This window comes from Solea solea, chromosome 1 (assembly GCF_958295425.1).
Source record: "Solea solea chromosome 1, fSolSol10.1, whole genome shotgun sequence".
Lineage (NCBI taxonomy): Eukaryota > Metazoa > Chordata > Actinopteri > Pleuronectiformes > Soleidae > Solea > Solea solea.
This window is the reverse complement of record NC_081134.1, coordinates 31221712-31247854: the sequence shown is the minus strand read 5'-3', so window position 1 is coordinate 31247854 and position 26143 is coordinate 31221712. Positions and strand designations below refer to the sequence as shown.

The 26143-nt window shown below is 38.4% G+C and overlaps 2 protein-coding genes across 6 annotated transcripts in view; both read right to left on the bottom strand.

The window, feature by feature from the left end:
• tnk2a (tyrosine kinase, non-receptor, 2a) overlaps positions 1-10458 on the bottom strand; it is a 29311-nt gene extending 18853 nt beyond the window's left edge. For 3 of the 5 annotated variants that reach the window (XM_058639172.1, XM_058639164.1, XM_058639190.1), the window contains exons 1-11: positions 10398-10458; positions 9072-9170; positions 6558-6657; positions 5651-5948; positions 4449-4611; positions 4277-4347; positions 3933-4151; positions 2349-2498; positions 2177-2272; positions 1314-1495; positions 1108-1234 (exon numbers count right to left, since the gene is read on the bottom strand). In XM_058639172.1, the coding sequence (XP_058495155.1) occupies positions 1108-1234; positions 1314-1495; positions 2177-2272; positions 2349-2498; positions 3933-4151; positions 4277-4347; positions 4449-4611; positions 5651-5773 (1131 nt within the window). In that variant the 5' untranslated portion in view covers positions 5774-5948; positions 6558-6657; positions 9072-9170; positions 10398-10458. The remainder of the gene's footprint in view (positions 1-1107; positions 1235-1313; positions 1496-2176; positions 2273-2348; positions 2499-3932; positions 4152-4276; positions 4348-4448; positions 4612-5650; positions 5949-6557; positions 6658-9071; positions 9171-10397) is intronic. The other 2 variants (XM_058639181.1, XM_058639198.1) reach the window with 2 other exon arrangements.
• Positions 10459-12820: 2362 nt separating this feature from the next.
• Positions 12821-26048, bottom strand: tfr1b (transferrin receptor 1b). The gene is made up of 19 exons (XM_058625653.1): positions 25998-26048; positions 24936-24995; positions 21330-21552; positions 20528-20735; positions 19416-19553; positions 19107-19191; positions 17801-17923; positions 17618-17713; positions 17001-17140; positions 16722-16891; positions 16507-16626; positions 16026-16111; positions 15694-15757; positions 15454-15521; positions 15258-15325; positions 14900-14990; positions 14427-14654; positions 14198-14347; positions 12821-14118 (listed from the first exon to the last, which is right to left on the bottom strand). The coding sequence occupies exons 1-19, from the start codon at positions 26046-26048 to the stop codon at positions 13906-13908; spliced, it is 2382 nt and encodes a 793-aa protein (XP_058481636.1). The 3' UTR covers positions 12821-13905.
• Between the last annotated feature and the right edge of the window lie 95 nt (positions 26049-26143).

Here is a 26143-nt window from a genome sequence, read left to right as displayed (position 1 = left end):
CAGGAGCTCCCACATTTAAATTTGTGGAATTGACCGAGAAATTACAGTTTTAAAATCACCCTCATCTTCATTTTTAAAAAGAGTTTTAACATGGGAGTGAATGGGAGGTTTGACCAGAACTCTCTGCAATTTTAGGTGATTTTAAGAAAAACTGCAAGTCATGTGAACATGAAAACAACACACAGGGTTAGAGAACAACCATAGCAATGTTTTTATGTAAAAATTGTCTGTGTAGGTTGGAAATTGTTGGTGGGAAAAGAGACCTGTACCACTCTAACGCCGCGATACACACAAAAAGTACAACACTGAAACTGCGATTGTGTAAAAACAGTAATAGGTATGTTACGTGCGGCTGCGTGCAGCTCCTCTCTTTCCTCTCCCTCTCTACCTCTCCCTCCCCTCTCTTTCCTCTCCACTCACCTGTGTTTCATTTCAGTGATCACGATCCCTGCGCTTTGAGTGGAGAGGGAGAAAGCGTCATCATGGGGAGGGAAGTTGAAAAGGAGGAGGAAAGAGGAAGGAGAGAGAGAAAGAGGCAGAATGCGCAGCCAACAGCTGGGGAACCTTCCCTTTTCCATCCTCCCCCTATAGATGATTGAGATCAGCTGTAACCTAAGTTTTATTTCGTTGGAGGTTACCGGCAGTCCTGTTTTCGGGCTTTCGATTTCAAAATATCTGTTTTCTTTTAGGGATGCGCTGGGTCCTACGGCCCATTGCTGGGTTGGCCCCGTCGCTACCTGCTTTTTATTATTTTTGCCGGGACCTCCTTCGTTCCTATTTTTGTCTCAAATGACAACATTTGTTCAAATAAAGCCAACATTATTTGGTGAGATACTGTTGTGGCGTCCCTTATGTTCGGTCTCCTGCGAGCCATGCTTCTTCCTTAAAAGGAGGCCGTAACAAGGTATCAAAACTTAAATTAAGGTGAGAAAAGTCTCACGTCTTGTGAACTGTTTAAAGTTTCAATCAAGTCTCTACGTTAAAGTATGACGACACTGTAAGGCTCCAAAGTGGGATGTGTGTGTGTGGGGGGGGGTGGGGTTCTCAAAACTGTGGGACAAACAAAAATTTGCTGTAAGAAAAAAAAGGAATTCATCGGCAGATTACCTGGCTGCCGTTGAGGCCCAGCCACGGCTCCTGTCCATGTGTGAACATCTCCCACAGTGTGACCCCGAACATCCAGGTATCAGACGCGTGGGAGAATGTGCGGGACTTCAGAGACTCTGGAGCGCACCTGAGACGGAGGAGGGAGGCAGGGTTTTCAAAGAATAACAATACAATCTGTGGAGACAGTTATGCTCTCTAACACTCACCAAGGGAAGGGGATTTTGTGACCCTCCTCCATGATGTACAGGTCAGTGTGCACCGGCAGCGCCCTCATCAGGCCAAAGTCTCCGATCTTGACCGTGTCGTTGGTGGAGAGCAGGACGTTGCGAGCGGCCAAGTCTCTGTGGAGGAACCGCTTCTGCTCCAGGTAAGCCATGCCACACGCCACCTACAAGATTATTAAATAATGATTTAATATAATTATTAATTATAATTATTATAATTATTATTATTGTTCCGTTTGGTTTTCTTTTCATCATTTTTAACTATTTAACGCACTTATTTTGATTCACTTGTAATTGGAGAATATCAATCATTTTGTGACAATGAATTAACAGAACAAAAGAAAATAAAAGTTTATGTCTTAAATGATCATAATAGTGATAAAATATATGAACATTTACATTAAAACAACTCATTACTTTCCTTTTTCCGATTGATCATTTAGTTTATACATAATTAGTTAAAGTTTAAGAAAATGACGTCTTAAAATGAAATAAAACGCATAGATAAAGATCATGAATGAAGGAAATTATCATAATTCCAAAAGAATGAGATTCTTTGACTTTCTCTTACGTAAAAGCAGGATTTTCAGAATAAACGCACATTGTTGTGGCTCTCGTTGTGCGTCTTTTTCACTTACTTATACAGAATATTGTATCATTTTTCATGACACACAAGGGAAAAACAAAGTCAAAGTGAATGAAATCATCACAGCTGTTGCTCAAACGGGGGGCACGGAACCAAAGATGTGATGAAATTAGAGAAAAGAGGAACTTTGGGGGGAGTTTCACTTCAACTTTCCTCCTTTTTTTAACTCTTTTTTTCTTCTCATGTGGCGTTCACTGACCTGTACGGCGTAGTTACAGAGAGACGAGATGAGGATGTGGCCCTGGCGCTTTCTGAGACGATCCAACAGCGAGCCCAGAGGAGCCAACTCTGCTACCTAAACACACACAGACGTCAGTGTGTGTTCATCTGTACACGTTTAAAGAGAAGAACTTCTAAGAAGGTAATTTTACCATCTTCATCGGCTGCGTGAGGACGACGCCGTACAGCCGGATGAGGTTCTGGTGATTCAGCGAGTGCATGGCATTCACCTCTCGGATGAAATCATCCAGACCCTCCGAGTCCAACACGCCTGCTTTTAGACACTTCACTGCCACCGACAACTAGAGACACGAAGAAGAGGCAGAGTTAGATTAAAAACCAACAGAATAAAGTGTTGTTAATTCACTTGTGTTTAAGGTCCTGTGTGTAAGAATCGATGACACCTAGTGGTGAGACTGCAGAGTGTAATAGAGGAGAAAAAACATCTTTGTTTCTCACGGACAGTGCCGGCCCTGAGTAATTCGGTGCCCTAGGCAAGATTTTAGCTAGCGCCCCCTTGCATCGCAACTTTAACAAACATAAACTGTGACACATAAAACCAAAGGCTTACAACCACCCTATTACAAAGGGGATGGACAACTAAAAGCATTTTAACTGACATACAAGCAGGAAAGACACCTGTAAATTAACACCTGAACAGGCCTAATGTTAAGTTTCCAAACGTCCCTGATGAATTTAAGGTGGAGTAACATTAACACACGTCAGCTATTTATTGATTATTAAACAATGTTGCTATCGTCCAAAGTAAGCTAGCAAGCTAACACTCTGCTCCAACAACGGTAACTACGATGCATTAAACTATTAATTTCATGAACTTCCTCACATTGACATTACTGTACCTCTATCTTTTTAGTTTTTTGGACATAATTCCAATACAGTGTCATTAATCTTTTTCTTCGTCTCTGGGTCACTGTCCGGTCAGATTCAGGCAGCTGGCCTCTTGACCCCGCCCCCCTCACAGAGGGCAGGTACAGAGCAACGGCTCGTTGCACCAAGAAAAAAGGCTTCTGCATTATTTAATAGTCTTTGCTATGACTTTATGATGCTGTGGGCTTATATTATATTTCGATATAATAGTAATAATGGCACAAAAAAAAGTAGTATTTATAATAAAAAATAAAAAAATAAAAATTTTTCCTCCGTTTTCGGCGCCCCCTGTGGACGACGGAGCCCCTAGCATTTGCCTATACTGCCTATGCCCAGGGCCGGCTCTGCTCACGGAGCCGCACAAACGCAAATCATACCGATATCACAGTTTCAGTCAAAAATAATCACAAATATTTATGCACAATCGTAAAGGTAGCTAATAGACAGGCCACGCCCACTAACAGCCCAACAATAAAAAGTAGTAAATTCAACTGAGTGAGTGAAGTGGTGACCCCTATATAATCATTATACTTGTAAATATACCAAAGTGTTTTTTTGCATGAACGGATGTAAGAAAGCATTGATACACTAAAATATTACGAAAGCTCTTAACTAGTTCAAACTGGTGCATTTTTTTATGTCGCTTGGACGAGTTCACTCTTACTTAGGGTGCAAATTGTCCGTCCAGGAACTATGCCAATATTGCATTAATCTGCTCAGAAATGACAGCAAAGCCACAGATATCATAATAATCTGAAGGACAACAATAGGCTCCTCGCTCAAATTTGTGCCAGGAACCGTTTCGGGCCCCCTGCCATTCATGGCTCGGGCCCTAATTATGGTCTCACCACTCTGCCGTTAGGACCGGTCCACTCTCCTCTCCGCACCACTCCGAACGTTCCGTCCCCAAGCCGCTCAAACAGCTGCAGCTCCGCCTCTCTGATCAGGCAAGTGAGGGACGCTGCCGATTCGCTGCTGGCCGCCGCCTGGCCAGATGATGCCGCCACCGCTGCCGTCTGTGGGAGGGACTGCTGTGGGTCAGCGTCGGAGCGTTTCACCGGAAACACCTGCGGGATGTAGGGAAACTTATGGGAATCCCAAATTGTTCTACTTCCTGTCGAAAAAACAGGCTACTTCCAGGATTTTAATGAGCATATTTTCAATCTGTGTATTTTCAATTAGTGTTTTTCACCTTGCTCATCCAGGACTTGCGTTTATAGAGTGCTCTCCTCTTCTTGACCGCCTCCCACAGTCTCCTCTGGCCTGAAACAAACACAAAACTCTTGTTTGTCGCTCACATTCTCAGCCTCTGATTTATTTTTCTGTATACATTTGCATTTTTCTGGGGGGACACAGACACAGACCTGGTCGCCCCATGCCGATTTTCTCCAAGTCCTCATTCTTGACATAGTCGAAGTGAGAGAGTCTTGTGACGTTGAGCTCGTCGCGGATTCTCAGGAAGTACTGCTGCAGCTGAACGTCCGTCAGCAGCTCCAGCAGCCACTCTGTCCCCTCCTCACACTGCATCTACACACACAAGTGTCCAGTACGGGACATTAATGGACACTGTTAATGGACATGCTCTCACTGTATGTGCAGGGGAAGAGTGTCAAACGGAAGAGCGACTGTCTGCTACAACCAAAGAGAGATAAACATCAGGACAATAGTAAAATCTCTATAAAAAGCAACTTCACTCATTAAATAAACAATTTTTAAATGATGAATAAGTCACATTTTTTATTAATTAACGACTATTATAACTCAAAAATGTCAGTAAATGTTGAAAAAATATTGAGTTTTAATGATTTCTTTGTTTTATGGAGCAAAGAAAACTTTTAAGTAGCTGAAAAATCACGTATTAATCACTTGACCCAGCAACTGTTTCAGCCCAAATCGTTTTATTGATAAATTGGTCAATCTCACGTCTATAATCTGATGTTTGCATGATAGAATGTTTTATTATTCCAACACAAACAGTTCTATGATCTTCTCTGCCTGACAAGATGACACAAATATTAGAAACAATTCAAGAATTTTAGTATAGAAATGAATAGTTTTGATTTGCATGTCATGTGGTAACGGTCCATGTATTGTTTAATCACACAGTAAATATTGGACTGAAGTGAAAGTTCAATCAAAATTGAAGCAAATCGCAAATTTGTCACTAAAATAGCAATTAGATATTTTACCCAAATCTTATATAATCAGCCCAAAATTTCACAATTTAATGTCTACTATGTATGCAATTGTTTTTCTAAAAAACATTGTTATATCGTGCAAACTAAAGAAATAATAAATTAAATTGGAGGCATATCAATATTGCAGCAGTCTGCAGCCTTTAAATAAACCACATCAGTATTATTGTAATGAATTATTTTTACTGTTGAAAACTATTGGATCATTTTTCAGAAATGATTATATTTTTTCTAAAAAAGGTAGAAATTTTAGGTTTGTTTAAAGAATAACGTGATTTAAAAAATGAGGCGTGAACCACTGGACTAAAAGAAATAATAATAATTTAAATTGAATCACTCATACAACACTGCATCACACACTCACACGTTACCATTTGCCTCCCGACACTGTCCCTGATACTCCTGTCTCTCTCGTCTTCGTCTTGCTCCTCCTCCTCCGCCTCCTCCTCTCCTCTGCCAAAGGGGAGTCGCTGGTACATGTAGCTCTCACCCATTCTCTTCTCTCTCTCTCTCTCTCTCTTCCTCTGTCTCTGTCACCCCTTTTTCTTTCCGGCTTCCTTTCTTTTTTCCTCCTCCGTTAGCTGTGAATGCTGTGTTTAACACCTCCAGGTCCTCATCCAGGTCCAGGTCCAGGTCCAGGTCCAGATCTCATCTCCTCTACGTCTCCAGCTGAATCAGTGCACACAAACACAGTCACACACCAGGAGAATCTCTCTCTCTCTCTTCTTCTCCTCTCTCTATTAAAAGCATCTATGAACTCTCTCCGTCCTCCCTCCCACTGCCTCTTCTCCTCTTCCCTGCTGACTCATCGGATTTCTCCACACCTCCCCCTCTCCTTCTCCTCCTCCATCCTTTATCTCCTCTCCTCTCTCTTGTTCTCTTCGTTCTGCGGCTCCCTCCTGCCTCAGTGGCCCGAGCGCACCGCTGTCGTCGTCGTCTGACTGACTGACGCTAAATAATTCAGCAGCAGAGGACGAGGCATAAGAGCAGAGAGGAGGAGGAGGAGGAGAGAGGGGGAGAGAGAGAAATACATGGACAGATGGATGAAATGATGGATGGATGGTCTGTTTGAAATAACGGATATAAAAAGGGGAGTGATTTCCCAGCATGCACTTGATTCATGCAGATGTTAGTGGAGCTTGGTATCAACATAAACATTTGGGATGGATGGATGATGGATGGTATATAGTAATCATTCCATCACTTTAAAGTCCAGAGTCTAAGAATTAGTGACATTCAGTGGTGAGACTGCAGAATGCACCAAAAAAGAAGGACCACCTTCCTCTCATTCCTCCCTTTCCCCAAGTGTTTTGGGCAACTACGGTGGCCTTTGCAGGCCAAAAAGGACGTCGTTCTTCTTCGTCAGCGTAGTAATTGCCTGTTTAAAAATACAAAACAACCGCTCTGTGACATAAAATATGTGTAAAATACTTCTAAGGCTATAGAAACTTAACAACTTTTAATTTTACAACAAAATTATGGGCAGTATAATTAATGTCCTCCAATATATGTGACATAGTAGGCCTTTAAACTGTTTATAAAGCAAGTAAAATGAAACATTGACAGGCTCCTACGTCTCAAATATGATTTTCAAGAAAATTCAATATTTTTATGTTTTGGGGCTACTTTACAGCCAAAATATACAATTTATGTTGTGTTTATTTTCAAATACGTGACATAGTGGGCATGTAAACTGTTTATAAAGCAAGTATAATGAAACATTGACTGGTTCCTGCTTCTCTCAGATCAAGAAAACAGATGGCACAAGATGCTGGCCTCTCTAAATCAAGACCCTTGACTAAAATACGCATAAAATACTTCTTCCAAGGCCACGGAAACATATAAGTTTTTTTGGTTCCTGCATCTCAAATATGATGTGCTGCTTCTCTCAGATCTCTCAGTTTTGGGGCTACTTGTATACGTGTAAAATCAAAAATATCATATCTCTATTTATCGCTTCTGAACGGTATTTAGTATGTGTTTGTGCGATCAGACACCACGAGACTACGTTTCATCCAGATCTCATCAAGATTACTGATTTGGTGGCAACTGAAGTTGTAAAACATGCACAGAAAAACACCTTGGCTAGTTTTGAATCTGTAATTTGTCCAAATGTTAAAAATGTTCCATGTAGTGCAATTTCAGTCGCAAATTTTCTTAAGTCATGTGAACATTCAGCCTGTCCTCTGACCTCAGCAAAGACTAAAGACTAACTGGTGCATGAATTTCAACGCCTACATGTGAACTATAACATACATGTAGAGATTTTGTACGCGTGTGTATGTGTGTACATGTGTGGCACACATGAGATAAAATAAAATCCAAAACAAATCAGAGCTTTCATCTCTGCATTGAGCTGCATCGAGGCCGACGTTCTAAAAATAGAGTAAAAGTAAATTTAGCTCACACTCATTTACTGGCATGAGACGTGAAGTGGTGAGAGGGTGAGAGAGAGACAGAGAGAGAGAGCTGCTTCATTCTTCTCTCATCTCGGCATCAAATACCAGTGAGACTCACTCACTCACTGATGTTCTCGTGTGTGATGCGATCCAGTATCTAATCTGCTTTGGGTTTTTTTTTATTTAACGACAGCTGCTTTAACCACTGGATAATTACAGACGTTCTTCAGTGAACGTCTGTAATCGTGTCATTTTGAGCCAATGCAGAACAGAAAATGGAGCTTTTACATGCAAGAGGCTGGAATGAAACATGTTTAAAATTCAAATGTACACTTTATTTAACTGGATCAATGAGAAACGTTTTTTCAGAGTTTTTTCCTGTGGAAAGTGTTAAGTGTGAATTTACGGTAGTCAGTCATCTACCTGTTACTAGGTAGCGCACAGTTATGACGTAATGTTTTATGTGCCGAGTGTGGGAAGCGTGTGTGGCTTGTTGTCATCTGAAGCTGTGGAGAGCTATAATAACAGTTGACTGAACAAACTGAAAGAGAACAATTGTCGGTGATTTACAGAAAGGTGGGATTATTTGCCTAAAGATCTAAGGGGGGGTCATCCTGCTCTGGATTAGATGGTTCCAGACTGAGTTAACGCGTGCTAAACCACTTGTGTTTTGTTTGCATTGAATTGTTTTAATGTTGTGGGTTTTTTTTATTATAATTTTTTCTCCAAAATTAGTTTGTATTCTTTCATATTTGTACACATTTGTAAGTACACATACTTTGCTATCCAAAAATGTTGATTGACCCTTTTCGAAAGCAGGAACCGGACAAAGTTTATTCATTTATTCAAAGATGAGCTAATTATTAAGCTTTTTTTAGGTCACTTAAACGTCTAATCGTTGACCATTACAGCCCCTAAGTTACAATATTATCACAGAAATGATGCGCCAAAAACTCATTTTGAAAGTTATCTGTTTGGTCCAATTAACTCATTAGAAATTGATAAGTCATTTAAGTTATTTTAAAACTATTTTGTTTAAACATTCTGTTGGAAAATGTTTATTTTTTTGGTTTTGTTTAAAGTTCTCAGCCTCTTATGTTAAATTGTCTGGTTCCTTTGCTCCTGTTTGACAGTAAAGTGAATATCTTTGGTTTGTGGACACTAAATGACTAATCAGTTAATCAAGAAAAGACTCGGCAGATAATTAAAATCAGGAAAATCATCTTTGGTCACAGCCTTAACTGAGTGATGATAGTTTGCTTTCTCTAAAAAGTGGTTGTAAATATACATAGTTTGCACTCCACTACTGAACAGATTAGTGTAAGACTCTTGTACTACTGACAGGACGGTATTTAGTTTATATGACGGCTTTTATGTGTTTGAGCGCTCTCACCGTGTTTTCAGGTGGGGCAGCGATTAAAGCTGCAGTCAGGAGTGACTGAGGTCACCTGGAGGTCACCTACAGAAGGCCATGGATGGACCGACACCTTGTCTAAACACAAACACACACAGAGAGATGTCAGTGACAAACATACAACAAAATTCAAGAATCAAAAACAACAACACAGACTCAGCTGAGCCAAAGAAAAGTGACCAACACAGTCAAACATGGCAACCCAGAGAAACCACAACCCATAGTATGTCCTTAATCAGATTAAAAAAAAAACCACACATCCTATACCAAAGCGGTTTGATAGGGAATGTTGTGCTTAGGTGTTTGGAAGGGGGAGGAGATTGTGCTAAGTTTTAAAGGTTGATTCCCTAAAAATACTACTTTTTCTCAATACTTAAAGTTTTAAACTTTCAATCCACTCAAATCGGAAGCAGAATGTTCTAGTTAAGGGCTGCACTGGTTATTAGATTAACCAATAACTCATCAATTAACGATTGAATTGCCAACTGAATTAATCTGTTTGAGTTCTCTGATTTTTCAGCTTCTTAAATGGTGATATTTTTGTATGCTCCACTTAACATTAAGACATTTGAAGACTTCAACATTTCAAGGTTTGGGAAAACACTGTTTGACATTTATTTCACATGTTATGGACTAAACTACTCATTGACTAATTGACAAAATAATTAGTAGATTGATTTCTACGAAAAATAGTGTTTTTTTAACATCTTTCTAAACAATAGAATAGTAAGAATGATCTTGGCACGAAACAACGTCATCCTTTCAAGGTTTGGGATTGATAATTTTTCAACATTTTATGACAACTAATCGATCAACAAAGAAAATAATCAACAGATTAATTGATTATGGAAATATAACAAGGTGCACCAGTATTTGTAATTAACTGATCAATAACATGAATACATTACTTGTGAAACATGTGGAACAAGTAAAAGCTTGTATATAAATACATATTTACTTTTTACTGTTAATATGTGGTATATTAATGGGCAATTACATTCAAAATGAGGACAAACAGATGGACAGAGACAAAGCAGAGGGACACAAATGGACGCAGGGAAAAGACAGAACATCAACTAAAAGTCTTAATGAATTGAAGAGATTGATGAAGCAGCTGCTTCACACTGTTAATCTGATTAGCTTCAGTCACCTGTGCTTCCGTCTGTGAACGGCTTTCATTTTTTTTTTAAATGAGAGACTTTATTTCATTTAGTTTTACATATTAATTAATTTAATTTGGGTTATTTTAGTAAAGAACATGCAAACGCGGAGGCTCCAGACAGAAAAAAAGCCCAGTGTACAGACCTGTGAAGACGGGCTGAGTGTAGCGGTGAACGTGTCTCCTCCTCCTCCTCCTCTCCTCCTCCTCCTCTGCTCAGTCCTCGGTGTCAGCGGCAACGGAGCAGCTATCCTTCCGCTGTAATTGCCAAAATTCACCGTAAACGTTGTCCTCGTCTCGTTTTCTTCTTGAAAAATCTTTCTTCCGTTGACTCAAGATAAGCTCCTTCCTAAGTTCAGTCAGTGAGACCGCCGAAGGATGTAGCAGCAGCGTCACTGTCCGACGTAAAAACCGTACGTAGGCAGGAAACCCCGAGAGTTAACAAAATAAAAGCACTTCCTTTTCGGGGAGTTGCACTTCAAAATCAAAGCATACATTTACACTCATGTTCGACTAACATTGTAAAAAGAAATTGCTTGTGCGCACGCACACACGCACGCACGCGCGCACACATGTATATATTTGTGCCACTGTGTAGCACAAAAAAGATAAAATCAGAAGAGGATCTGAAAAGCAAACTAAGATAAAAAGAAAATGGTACTTAAAACAGATATTAGATCAGACAATACATAAATAATAACATGTAACATAATTTGAAAATATGGAAGATATTCTCAAGAAAACTGGCTGAGAAAAAGAGATTTGTGAACATTTTAGAAGACTCAAACGCTTGTTTTAAAGCAGTTTGTTCACTAAAACAAAAAAATAAATAAAAAGGACTGAGACACATACATGCTGGATGCTAAATCAGATGCTTTATTCAAAAACACAAATACTACAGTGTCATGTTCTGGTTTTTTTTTAAACACAGTGAAATCCACTCCCTCATATTCTTAATTTTCACCTCAGAATTCATATTTGCTCTTTTTTTATTTAAATGCATGAAAGTAAGTAAAACAGGAACAAACAGTTTGAAACATTAGAATACAGATGGCTGGACATAAGTGACATATAATATAAAGCAGATTTTAAATGTAGTTTTTGAAGCAAATCCTATTTTATTTTGCAATAAATGTCATATTTGACCTTTTTAACATCCGTTTGTTAGTATATTTGATATCGTTATTTTTGCTTCCGAGGCCTGACAATAAATCTGTGAGCAAATGTTTATGAGAAGAAAAATAGTGAAATACAGCAGCTGGATATAAAATAATTTATAACATTGGGGAAACTCTAAATTAACAGGTTTGAAACTAGTGTAACAAGTCAGTAAAGAAATACAATGTCAGTTAGGTTGTACGGAAGAGTTTTTCTTTCAAAAAAACATTTACTAATACTCGTCTGTTCGGTGGAATATTTGTGGTAATTCTTGAGTCACGAACACGAGGAAACACAAACAAGGTTTGAGAAATCGACTAAACAGCTTTGTCTCTAAAATATATAATATAATCAGTAATATGTCAGTCAGTCATCATCTACCGCTTTATCCTCCACCAGAGGGTCGCAGGGGGTGCTGTGCCAATCTCAGCTACATCGGGCGATAGGCGGGGTACACCATGGACAGTTCGCCAGTCCATCGCAGGGCCACACCAGTGATATGTCGTGGGTATATTATTCTTCAGTGTGTTTGTGAAACATAAATCTAAAGCTCCGTTTGTGGTAAAACCATGACAGGAGAGATTTAATATAAAAACGCAGTGTGGTGATTTTAATCTGTAATCTCAGAATTCATGCCATTTTTTTTTTTTTTTACTTTCTTTCTTCTGTAACTACGACCTTACACACAAAATAAAAAGACAAAAAAAAAAAAACTAATAAACAGTACAAAACTCTAGGAAACACTGTTCCCGAACAAATTGTTCCACCTTTGGAGTGAAATATGAGAGTCACTGCTCCCGATAAATACACACAAGTACACTGTAAAACACACATACACACTGGTAGACAAAAACTACCATCACTGCTCGTCATTATGGAAGACCCTGCTTCCGATAATGGGTTTTTAAATTATGGAAGGCACTGCTCCCGATCACGTTACTAAGAGCTCCAAACGTTTAACCAACTAATCAGCTTTTACTGAAAAGTCGTTTTTTTTGCAAAGTTTCCTTTAATTTAGCCAAAGTTTCCAAAAAAAACAGCTTCAGCTAAAAAAAAAAAAAAAATAGAAAAACTTACTTTTAAAGCTTTTAAATAACAACAATCAGAATTGTATCAGTAGTGTAGACTAGGACTGCACAATGTACGGAAAATGTATCGTAATTAGTAGTGATATTCATGGAAAATAATTATCTCGGACTTTAATCTCACAATTCCGACATTAATCTCACCATTCTGACTTTTACCAGAACTCTGACTTTTCTAAGAATTCTGCGAAAAAATTCAGAATGTAGTTCAAATTTTTTTTTCTTCCTCTTTTAAAGCTTTTAAATAACCAGATTAAATGACAACAATCATAATTGTAACAGTAGTGTAATTTGTCTGAATTTAATTAAATGTTTTATTGTTTAAATTCATATTAAACTAGTTATTTTCTTATCGTTTACTGTAAACTGACCCATTAATCGAGAAAATTATCGACTTATTAGTAGTTGCAGCCTTAATGTCCCATGTTTTCCGAATATCGTGCCGCCCTCGTGCAAACTCTTCCTGCACTCGAAGAAAAAACTAATAAACTTGAGGCGTCGTTCGTGTTCATTGTTGTTATAGCAGATGCTGCCGTAGAATGCGACAGTATAACCGTCATAATTATGGAAGGCACTGCTCCCGATAATGTCGTATAAAAAAGACAAGCGCTAACATTTATAGTGGGCACTGCCACTGATAAATAAATAAATAGTATTCATATAAATAATGGTTTCTCAGTGATTCTATGGTCTCAGCAGTCAATAATATCTTTTCCTCGTAGCCAGACTTAAAGATGCCTGGTACCGGATTTGTTTTGTTTTTTTTCCTCGCAAAGAAATGTTCTTGTTTGCATTGAAATTATGCATTATTTTCCCCTCTCAATTCATTAATGGAAATTTTCAATATCCAATTTTTTTTAATAAGAAGATATAAAGTTTCTAAAAAAATAAAGAGTATAAGGGTCACATACAAAAAGTGAAAGTAAAAGAAATTAAACAGCATGAATTCTGAGATTAATTTCTGAGATTAAAGTCAGATTTCTTGGAAAAAAGTCAAAACGCCGAAATTAAAGTCAGAATTCTGAGATGAAAGAAAAAAGTCTGACTTTAATCTCAGAATTCATGCTGTTGTATTCATTTTTATCTCTCACATTTTTATTTTAGATGTGGCACTCATACTCTTAGGTACATTATGTGTTTAAATTCAATTCTGGCTTGAAAATGAGTTACGTTGGCAGATGCAACTGTCGATAACTGAACGTCTAAGTACGTATACGTACAAGTCAAATTTTTAACACTGAAAAACAAAAGTGAAAATCAGATGTTGTAAATTTGAAGAGTTGAATTCAGAGGGAAAAAGAAATTCAAATTTTAGTCTTGATTTTACCACACTCTTCCCTGTACTCGATCTGAATTGTTTTGGTTGTTTTGTTTTTTTTGCCACGCTCACGCATTGTCTCCGCCCTCCATCTCAGATCTTGTCATGGATGTCCCAGATGTCACCCACCATGGCGTACGAACAGCCCTGCAGGATCCACGTGGCCAGAGCCAGCTGGACGCGGAGCTGGTCCATGTCGGTGATCTTGGCGACGGACGCCAGCGTGTGGGAGCCGCGGCCAAGCAGGATGTGACGGAAGGGAGTCTGAGTGGGAGACACGTAGGGTGAGAGGAGGAAGTGCTCCACCTGGAAAAAAAAAAGGAAGAAGAAAATTGAGTTTATTATGTTAAATATGCACGTGACAGCACATCGGACATCATCTGACCGTCATGAGCTTGTCGTTGATGAGTCGACAGGATTTGGGGTTTTCCAAGTCGCTGTTGGCGATGCTTCTGCCGATGCTTTCTGCAGCGCGGTAAAAAGAGCCTCGTGCTTGGATCAACCAGGAGAGATCCAGGTCCTTTAGCTGACCAGACTGCAAGAGAACAACAGTAATTCAAAATATTTAGACAAAAATCTGTTTCTAGACCATAAATAATCCTTCAAAGACTGACCCGTTGCAGCTGTTTGATGTGGTTGTAGATCAGCTTCACTGCCTTGTCGATCTCGTCCCCGTAGCGGCTCACGTCCAGACTGAGCAGGTGGTCGTGGACGAGCTGCGCCGCCATCACACCGGCGAACTGTGCCGCTGCCGCCGTCATCTCGCTGGTGTGGTGGTTGGTCTGGTAGTTGAGGTGATCCATGTTGTCCAGGTTGGTGTCGTAGTACGTGTAGGACTCGGTCTTTGGACACAAAGGAATTAATTAATAAATAAAAATTAACAGGACGAGTCTGGACAAAAAAAGATTTTGGTACGGATTCCAATTATGATAATTTTTTTTAATTTTTTTTTAATTTCACCTGATCCAGAGCAGGTCAGAGTACAATCTTATTACGACCATATTTTGATCAGTTGTGTATAAATTCAAATGTGAATATATTATTATTCTGGGTAATAATCAATAGATGTGTACACTGTTTGACTCACATTAGGGGATGTGAAGTGGAAAGACAGAGAGGGAATTCCAGAGAAGGCTATGAAGGGATAAGCAGGGTCATTCATCGACATGGGCTTCATTCTGTTAAAACAATAACGAAAAATAATTATTGTCCAAAAGCTAAAAATGTCTTTAGATCAACGAAATACTGTTAGTTCAGGTAGTTTTTTTGTTTATAAACAGCAATTTTTTTCACAATTTTTTTTTGGAGCCTTAAAAGCATAAATATACACGCACAGCAGATAATATCCAGCTACAGATTTAAGTTTAAGGCAGTTTAAGTATTTCTTGAAACACTTAAATCCTCACAAAACAAACTGACTTTAACAAACTTGGTGTCAAACGTACACGTTGGCCTCCCAGTTGCTTTGTCCCACCATGTCGTACACGGTTCCAGAACCGAGTGGACTCTTCACCTGTGTGGAGAGAAAAGCAGAAAACCATCAGAAATGGTTTGTTGTGACTTGGTTTCCAGATCAGGTTGCAGTGGTCGTGTGTGTGTGTGTGTGTGTGTGTGTGTGTGTGTGTGCGTGCGTCTCGTTACCTCTTTCATAGTGGACTCAATGAGGCTGTGGAGCAGAGGACTCGCTGAGGCCATGAAGTTGCCTCGACCTGGTAAAAACCATATATGTGTATGTGTATATATATATATATATATATATATATATATATATATATATATATATATATATATATATATATATATACATACACACACTTGATTAAACAACCAAAGTTAATACGGGGATATTCAGTTAACTGGCAAACACAGTGCTGTACAAACCCATAACCAGTCCATCCAGGCTTATGTAGGTGAAAACACTTTTGCCAATGGAGGACATATAACCCTGAAAAAACACAAACACAAATTATTTAAAGACTATTTCTACTGCAGTAGAAACAGTAATTCACGATAAGTACTAAAATTAACGATAGCAACTACTAAAAACATTTTTTTAAACCTCAAACTGACGTAAATTGTTTAGACAGGAAGTAGCCTCAAATAAATTGGGTTTTCCGGTACATATCGTGGAGTGACACCTGGCATTAACATCATTCCACATGTGGACAGCACGAGGCATTACAGTGTGTTTTCACCAGTCTTGTAGTTCTTACCTCCAACCACTCAGTGGCGCCGACATTTCCATACTCTCCCCCGCTCCAACTGGCGAACACGATGCTTCTCTTTGGCCTGAATTGATCTAAGAAGGCAACAAGTAAAAATCATGATAACGACGCTAGGATCGGTTAAAATATAGTGTACATTTTTAAGGGTGAAAACAAAACAGAAAAGTGTGCGTGAAGGGTGTGATAAGGACAGGTGAATGACGAGGACAGGTCAATGTGGAAGACAGGGAAATGACGAAGACAGTGGAATGGGTATTAAATGTCAAATGTCACAGAGTGAGTGACATTTGTGACCTTTGACCCATTTTGACTGATACAGTATATGTTTATTTTATCAGCACTTTCATTTGTAAAGTTTGGCCAAATTTTTTGCCAAGTTTTGCAAAATAGTGGTACTTTTACTTGAGTAGAATACTTCAGTACTCAGTACTGCCTTACATAAACAAAACAAAGTGTTGCATTTTCTTACCTTTCTTCACCATCTCACTGAAGGCCTTCGCAAGCTCCAGCAGTACAGACGTTCCAACGTTGGCTCTGGTGTAACCTTTACCCCAGGCGTCTCTCTGAGCTCCGAGGACAATGTAGCGATCTGTCGTTACAACAAACAACGACATCAACAACTTTAAGAATAAAGAAACATAATCACGCTGTGGATGATTACTGTAAAAAAATGCTTAGCTCTACCAGGATCGGTGAATCCTTTGACGACACCGAACACGTTGCGCAGTTGTGTGTTCACCAGTGCGTTGTTCACCTCGACAGTGACGTTCTCACTGCCTCCCAGTCTGTAGGAGAGCGAGCGGAAGCCACCGCTGAATCCGCTGCTGGCGTCGGGTTCAGGGCCGCCGATTTGCCTGGAGAGGTACGAGAACAGCCAGAGTGGAAAAACTGTAATTTTCACTTCCAATACCACATTCACTGGTTTCATTGAGTGTGTGAGTGTTTGTGTGAAGTTGGCCTTACTGTAGAAGAGTGTTGGCCATGTTGGATGTGATTGTCTGGGCTGGGATTGTAGGAAGGCCAGAAGACTGTGTAGGAGGAAACTGGGTGTGGTTGAAGGAGGGGAATCCGGGGGTGTACGGGTCACCTGAACCCAGATGGACCTGATGGAGACATGAAAAATTGAGGCCACGCCCAGAAGTTAACAGCACGAAGCGTAAACGGATCTTTTTCTTTGCCGCTTTTTAAAAAAGTTTCAGGAAATATATCCGTCCACACGACGCACAACGCTGTAGTACATATGCCAGGACTGTAAGTGGGGCTGTAATGTTACACTGAAGACTGAGAAGAAGACGTTTTTTCCACATTACAGATATAATAACAGAAACAGAGACAGAATGACCAGAGCCGGAGGAAAGTTTCGTGACGTTTCCGTGTGAATATTTGCCGACTTTCTGTCACAAACCTAAGTACTTCACAGTATCATGCATCACAGCGGCATGTCGGCTGGCAGCGGTGCCAGCAGCAGTAGTGCCAGTCGGTGCCAGTCATATCATGTCATGTTTTATTGTATCATAGCACATAAAACACACGTCCTGCTATAAGGACGTGTGTGTTTGTGTTGTGTTTGTTAAACGTACGTGTCCAAACAGAGCGGTGTTTCCTTCATAGTTGTAATCTTGACTGTCTGGATAGATCAGAACAGCGGAGGCACCTTTCGCCGCAGCGTTCGCCACCTGACGAAACAAGAATCATAGACATCATTAAAACAGCCAGGTTTAAATTCCTCGAGAAACTGAAGTGATCACGTACTGTTACTGTACCTGCTCTGAGAACGTGATCTTTCCCTTCCGGAGCAGCAGGACACTGTCCTTCAGCTCGACGTCCTTCTTCTGCACTGCGTCCAGATCCTGACCGCGGCCGTAGTTGCCGTACACCAACTTCCCCTGCGGTGCACAGGTGGAAACAGTTTTGTTAACTGAAATAAAAATAAAACAAACTGAAACTGAACTAACTAAATCTTTGTACATTTATTTCATACATAATACTTTTGGGTTCATATAAAGTGTATTTTATTTTTTAACAATATAAAAGGAGTTGTGGCACGGATATGTGCCATGTGAACACCAACGGTTAAAATGGCATCTTTTGTTGGGTTTTTTAATGACACAGAATACTTATTATGACCTTTTTGAATCTTCAGAGAAAAACTATTAAAAAACACTAAAAGTAATAAAAACTACAGTAAAACTGAGCATTTACAAAAAACTACTGGAAAAAAAAGAAACACAAACCTGCTGTAAAAACATTACAACTAACGAAATAAAAATTTATTTCATAAAATTAATGAAAAATCCAACTAACTACTAAACTACTATAACGTGCTCTAGTTATGAACAAAATTTAAATTTTAATGTAACCCTTAGTGCTCATGCAGCACAGATCTGTGCCACAGGTGCAGTGGGAATAATACACAACTCCTTACATGGACATCCTTTTTCCTCTTCTTATTAGTTAGGACTCATTTTATATCAACATTTTAGTAGTTGATATAAAGTAGTGATAATTTTAAAATAGACTTTTATTTTTGTTCAGAAAAACTGACCTATTTCCAAATCTCACAAATTCAATCCGATTTTAAACATTTTAAGTACTTTCTTTTTTATTTTTTTTTTTAAATCAGATTATGTATAGGTTGTGCTGAAAAAATAGATATAAGATATATACTCTATATTGCACATCCTTATATCCTCTGTACTGTATATACTGTACGTTTAACCCCTTACAGGGCACTCACTGAAACAGTTGGAAATTTGGAGGATTGGATTATTGGGAGGATATAGATGATTTTTTTTTTTCATGTAGAACAGTGTTCCCCAATCCTGTCCTGCATGTTTTAGATGTTTCCCTAGCTGCCAACACACCTGACTGATTTCATCACCTCACCATATTTAGTTTCTGAGATATAACCGAGCCGTATAACCACACTTTTTTTTGCCTTTCGGGACTGCTTTGGATGTCTGGTAGAAGTTACCAAATATAGTTATTTGGTAAAGGTTTAAACATGGAGAAAAAAGAAAAAAACAGCCTAAATGCTTTGTGATTTAAGGGTTAAAGAAAGTGACGCACCTGAACTCTTCCAGTGGCACTGTAGGCCAAATATCCCGCGGGCTTGAAGTCATTGGACCCAAAAATGACACAGTTCGGGCGATTGCTGCCACAAAATGACACAAGTTTGTGACAATATTTGTATTTATCCAACTGTTGTGTCCAAAAAGTCAAAATTATTCCACAATATTCCATCATGATGTCACAACTAATGATATTTGTGAGGATGTTTAGCGCCCCCAATAGGCCAACAAGGACCAAGACATTAAATTTAAAAATGTTCTCCGTGAATTATAACATGAGCCTAATAATAAATAATCAGAATATTACCTGTCTGGCTTCTGCAGCTGAACATAGTGAAAGTCAGTCCATGGATCCATGTCCAGGTTCATGAATTCATCGTGGACGCGGATCGCCAGACTCTCATCCTCCACGCTTCCTGTTGAACGTCTGGGCAAATCAAAGTCCCTGAAGAAAAACAAGCAAAATCTCATTATTTTACTGTACAGTTTAATCGGTTTTGAGCCAAAAAAAAAAAAAGAAGCACTTTTTATGATGGACGAGGAGCAAAATATGTTCTCTTTAAATTTGTGTTTGGTCATAAATCGAGATAAATGGGTCAAACTGACTCAGTGCAGATATTTTATAATTGAAGTCCTTTAAAATGACTAAACTGTTATGCTTGAAAAAGTTTATGATAATAATATCATGATAGTCTCATTCAGTCTACAGCAGATGGAAAATATGGGTATATTCAAGGCATTTTACTCAAACTTTACTTTTTAATAAAATCAGAATTCTGAGATTAAAGTGAGAATTCTGAGATTGAAATCTGAATAAAGAGCTCCTTAAAAAGGGTAATTTAACCCAAGATGCCAAGAAGAGTGAGAGAGAAGAGGATGTTAGTGAAGACTGAGAAAACCAATGGCAAAAAATATGACTGCAGTAGCTATGTTTGACCAGAGAGAGGCAGTAGATACACCCATTTTCTTTAAATCACAACATTCAGTATATCATTTCAATACTTTTCTCCCCCTTACTGTGAAGATTTGCACCTCGATTAACAAATAACATGTTTTAAAACATATTTTACATTTTAAATGTGAATATTTTCTGGTTTCTTTGCTCCATTTAACAAAATAATACTATTGTTTTACTTAGATGGGAGTGCTTCTTATGTTTTGTGTGAATATCTTTTACTATATAACAATAGTTGACTGTGTTTCTAAGGATATGGAGCAGTGACCTTCCTGATGACAGTGGGCATAACATAATATTAGGGCAGATGCAGAGCAAGAGGAGGAGACTAACCAGATTAACTGACCAGTGGCTCTTTGCCTCAGCTTCATACATTAAGAAATTATGCCTTAAATAATCACATTACTGTTCCCTTCCTCTGACTCCACTGTGTTCTCTCTTCAAAAAAAAAATCAGATCTTTACCGGAGTGTCTTGTCAAAAGTCTGGCTGGTGAGTCTCTGTGCGAGTTTCTTGATGATTTCCGACCACTGCAGTGGTAAATCTGTAGGTGGCGCAAATTTAGGCGCGGTTGTTTTTGGCGGTTGATTTTCTGTCTGAGCTTCGACAGCCTCATTCAATTCTGGTTTCACCGGCTCCAGTTTACGGTGGCTGACGTAACCAACCAGGTATCCTTTAAAAAAAAAAAAAAAAAAAAACACAGAGCAGAGGAGGCAACAAAACTGGATTAAAACAGAATCTGACGATAACATCAGCGAGGGTAATTTGTTTTTAGCTGCCATTGAAGCTCGATTACGACATTCAAGCACAAGCGGGTACTGAAATAATTAAGTTATATGATATAAAATGTTAGATTAAGATCTCAAGATCTAAATTTACAGTTTTAACCTTAAAAAAGACGTAATATGTTAGATTAAGATGTTAAGATGTAAATGTACAGCTTTAAAATTAACTCAATTATGTACAGTGTTAGATTAAGATCTAAATGTACAGTTTTTACCTTAAAAAAAAAACATAAAATGTTAGATTAAGATGTTAAGATTTAAATGTAGTTATAAACCTCAAAAAAAATGTATGTAAAATGCTAAATTCAGATCTGAAGATGGTAAATTTACAGTTGTAACATTAAAAAATAATGTAAAATGCTAGATTCAGATCTAAAGATGGTAAATTTACAGTTTTTACCTTGTACTTTCGCACTTAAACTAAAAATTGTGTTTGACTGGGCAGTGAAAAGTGAAACACATAACAAAAATGTGACTAGTACCAATGACAAACACCAGCAGTGTCCCCAGCACCAGGTAGCACAGATTACGACGGCTATGGCGCAGAGGTTCTGGCCCGAGACTCGTCAGTGAGCTGCCCGGCTGGGCCTCCACCTCCGGGACGTCGCCCGTGGCGTCGTCTTCATCGGACAGTTTCACCTCCACGTGTCTCACTCTGTCCGCCGCCGGCTGCAGCGAGAACCTGCTGTAGCGCTCGCTGTTTATCTAGAGACAGAGAGAGGGAAAACATGGGTTGTTGTAAAGGGCTATAGAAAAAAAACTTTCTTCCTGTCCATAGTTTTTGACAAAACAATCAGCCATTCAGCCATTCACTTTCACACCTACAGTCAATTTAGAGCATCCAATTCACCTATTTAAAGAACCCACATTTAAGAAATCCCCATCTTATAATAGGCCCAAAAATATCAAGAAATCTCTCATATCTGTCAAAACCCATTCAATTTTAATCGTTTATGCAGGATTACAGATTAAATATATTTATTTAAAACTATGTAGCATTGCCTATAGTGTGCATCTTATCTTGAAGGGATTAATAATCAACAAATGCTGATTCATCACAATGACACACTCATCCTTTTACCAGAGAAAAACATAATGAAGGCTTAAGACATTAATAATACATTTTATTTTGAGACACAGCAGTAAAACATACATGAGGGCTATAACAATAATCAATTAATCCATTTAAGGCTTATCTTAATGATTAAAAACAAGTTTTCAGATTTTTCATCAAAACTTAATAATTGGACAAAACAAGATGTTTGTTCATTCATCATTTTCTTACATTTCATGAACCAAACTACTAACGATGCACGTACCTATACACACATACACAATTCAGAGAGCAGTTTAACACTAAAGATTGAAAAGAAAACAGATTTTCTCAACAAATCTGTTCAGTTATTTGACTTTTTATCTTTTTGGACACTGTGGATGGAAATCGTCTGAAAAACATTCAAAAAGACATTTAAATCTGCATTCAGTGACATTTAAACCCCTTTTAATCGCATTTGTAACTGGTTTGACCACCTCATCAACACAAAATAAACACAGCCTCCTTCTCACCTCCCGTCAATAAGACTTAACTTTGGGTTTTATCCATAAACATGTCAGATGCAGACGACTCTGACGCCGTCACAGAGCTTAAGGGGGTGGGGGGGATGTCTGTCTGCCCCAACTGTTCTAAACTGACGTTTATCGTAAAACCGTGTCCTCAGCTGCATCTTAGCCATTGAAAGACAGAGCAGGAAATGCCCATTCACTCCTCACTGCTCCTTTCTTTTAAAAAAAGATAACATATCTGATTGTAATCCACATCAAGAAGTAATTGTGGCCACTTTTTTGTGGAATGTTTCCGATTAAACTGCTCCATGAGTGAATTTGAACTCACGTTTCAACTGTCACCCAGTTTTGAGTTAAAAGTCGACAAATAACATGAGATTCCAGTATAGAAATAATAGACATGTATAGTTTATAGTATGTGTAAATCACTTGGTGTCAGGGTTCAACTAAATAATGATTAACACTAAGAAATGTCGATTAATGTGATTGAAATGCTTCATCTACTGTCTAACAAACGGATATTTTAACAATTTAAATTTAAATTTTGATGTACAAAACCTAAAATAAGATTGAATGAACCCATTTGACGATGTTTTATTGATTATCTTTGGTCGTATTAACGTCTGATATTATCTTTTTATTGTTGCAAATCAATCGATCAGTTTGGGCCCATAAAATGTCAGAAAACGTGGGAAAAAAAACTCAGAAAATATGAATTATTCCGTTTAAATGATTTATTTTGTAATATGGAGCAAAATAAACCCTGAAAATATTCACATTTACTGCAAAAAGAAGCTGAAAAATCAGAAAAACCACTTAGTAATGATAATTAGCTGTAGCCCTATTTTATGTTGTTTGTATACCTATAAATCCACCTTAAATGTGCTATAAAAATAATCTTCTTAATCTTCACTTAAGAACAAATATATATACATACAGATGGTATTATTTTCATTTTATTTAACATGCACATAACCAATTCTTAAAATGCATTTATGGACTCTAAATACAACATATCTGACATATACATTAAAATTACACTCTAATTAAAAGGTTGAAAGTAATTTTAAGTGCATTCATTCATTTGCGTGTGTGTGGTTTAAATTACATAACTGCATAAACACAGGGGAGTGGTGGAAGAGCCTACGTGACACAGCAATCACGCCATGACTCAACATTAACCCTTTTTAATATAAAACCCACAACATTACAATATTTTCTCACAATATTCACATCTTTGAGCCACATATTCCACTATTTCTTGATTTTTTGAGGAGATAATTTCATGTGTTTTTCGATAATATAATTCCTACAAACTCTCACACACATAAGAGGCAGGAAAGAAAGAGGAAAGTCCACAAAAATGAGTAAATGTGAGTAAATTAGTGAATAAAAACTAAAATAGAGGACTTTTTAGAAGAGCGTTAAAACGCGGTGTTTGTGGTTTAAAAGGCTCGCGTGCTGCGTCACTACAGTTTGCAGCGTATGTGTAAATGTGTGAGGGGAAAATTCAGCTCGAATTTAAAACAGAAACAACCCGGGTTTGGATTAAAAACGTGTAAATTAGTGAACGAATAAGTGTGTTGTAGTTTGTACCTTTTCCTCTGTGCAGGTTTCAGCTCCGCTCGGCTGCTGTTGCTACTGCTGCTTATGATGCTCTGTTTCCTTATATGGTCTCTTCCGCCTTCCGTCACTCGACATGGTCACGTGGTCATATGCCACACCCATCTGCAGGGGTGAACTTAGGCAGTGGGGGGGGGGTTTATCCACCAACCAAAGGGGACCATCCAACATTTCTGCATTTCTGCATTAAAATGTCTAAATACTACAGTGTTTTTTTTGTTTTTGTTTTTTTTAAAGTACCCACAGAGTCTAGATAAAACAGTGGCCAGCGTCTCCAATAGTTCGGCCTGTTATCATTTCCCTTCAAATCCTCAGAATGTGTGAGAGAAGTGCCATCTGTTGGTCATACATTGTAATTCAATGAATGGGTCAACTGGAAGTCAGCTGGGAGTCGGCTGGAATGGTAACTTTCGAATGGCTGCCACTGTAATAAAAATAAATCTTATCTCTGTCAAAACGAATTGAAACGGAATTTAGCATATGCATGCAGGATATATATACTTTACCGTCAAGATAAATATAATCTAGATCTAATCCAGATTACAGATTTGGCGGCAATTTAAATTTAAAATGGAAAATCCCATTGATTAAATGGAAATGTGTATATTATCTCAGTGACATCTTAACACAACAGGATGGATTTTGCTTATGCTTATGTAAGATATAAAAAGATATATGCAGGTAAAGTTCTATAAAGAATGGATTAAAAGGTGTGTATTTCAATAACCCTATAAGAAATGGAACATGAGATGGGATTAGATGTATTATTATTGATCTCCTACAGGGGAGATTCTAATTTAGACACAGAAAGTGAGGTTTAAAGAAACATTTGTCAATATTTTTTGCATTATCCTGCGACCAGACAGATACACAGAGACATGGCTTTCTTTGGCAGAGGTTACAAAGGTTCCCTTCACCTTGTGCCCGGACAGTTGGCCTCTGATGCCTTCGGTGTTCGCACCCTGAGAAGCAGAAATGTGCACGAAAACAACCTGAAAAAATTCATGGCAGTACAGAAACTCTACATACTGTCATCAGCAGCCAGAGGAGCCACAGAAGCCTTAGCAAGAGGTTGCTCCTCCTAAAGTACAGGACCAAGAGGTTGGGGGACTCGTTTGTCCCCCGGGCCATCAAAATGTACAACTCCTCATTGGGGGGAAGGAGGGCAAACAAAACAAACAGTATGAACTAAACAAACAACTGTCCATAATCACAACTCACAGAAATGTGCAATAACCACAACAAATATTCATAAAAACATGTGCAATAAAACCTTGGGCAATATGGGGTAACTGTAGTTGTGTATGTATACATGTATATGTGTGTATGTATGTATGTATGTATGTATGTGTATATATGTGTGTATATATATATATATACATATATAGCATAGTTCATTTTTATCTTATATTTTATTTTACTTTTTTATTCTCTATTTTATTTTATTTTTTTATTCTATATTTTATTTTACTTTTTTATTCTATATGTTATTCTATATTTTATGGTGTTTGGTACCTGGGATGTTTCTCTTTCCAGTCTCCTGTAAAGTGTGACTCTAATTTTAACAGTGCCATGGAAGCTTTTAATTTCCGTTTGTCTGAAATAGAAAGATAGTGTTGTTTCAGCGATCATAAGCAGCTGTAACTGCACCATGTCTTCCCTCTGAAGTCAAGTTAACTTGGTCAAATAACTCAAATTCAGTCTCTGGACTGTGAGTGAATTCCCTGCAGCTCTGCAGAAGCTACAAACGTAAGTGAGAGGGTGAATGGAGGTGCCGGGCAATAGTGTTTGCACAAATGAGACGTCCCACTGTGTGTATGCACTGTATGTGTGTGTGTGTATAAAATCCCACATGTACAGTAGGTGGCGGAATTTAATTGGGACTGCAGCACATCATCATCGTCATCATGTCATAGCAACACTGTCCCAGATGGTGTCACCTCAGCACTTTGTGTTAAATTTACTCTGCTCTGCTCAGGAGAGGAACGAGCTCCATCGCTGGACGAGGAAATCATTATTGAGTTCCCCTGAAAGCAAACACTGCACACAAGAGGTTTATGGATGAAACAAGACAAGGAATTGTTGTGTTTTCTTTATGTTGTAGTGTTTT

Coding starts and splice junctions, on each gene's coding strand:
- tfr1b (XM_058625653.1), bottom strand. CDS start 26,048: ATGATTTCCTCGTCCAGCGATGGAGCTCGTTCCTCTCCTGAGCAGAGC. Junction 24,996..25,997: donor CCTCTCCTGAGCAGAGCAGA/GTAAATTTAACA, acceptor TCTGCTTCTCAG/GGTGCGAACACCGAAGGCAT. Junction 16,892..17,000: donor ATGGCCAACACTCTTCTACA/GTAAGGCCAACT, acceptor GTACCTCTCCAG/GCAAATCGGCGGCCCTGAAC.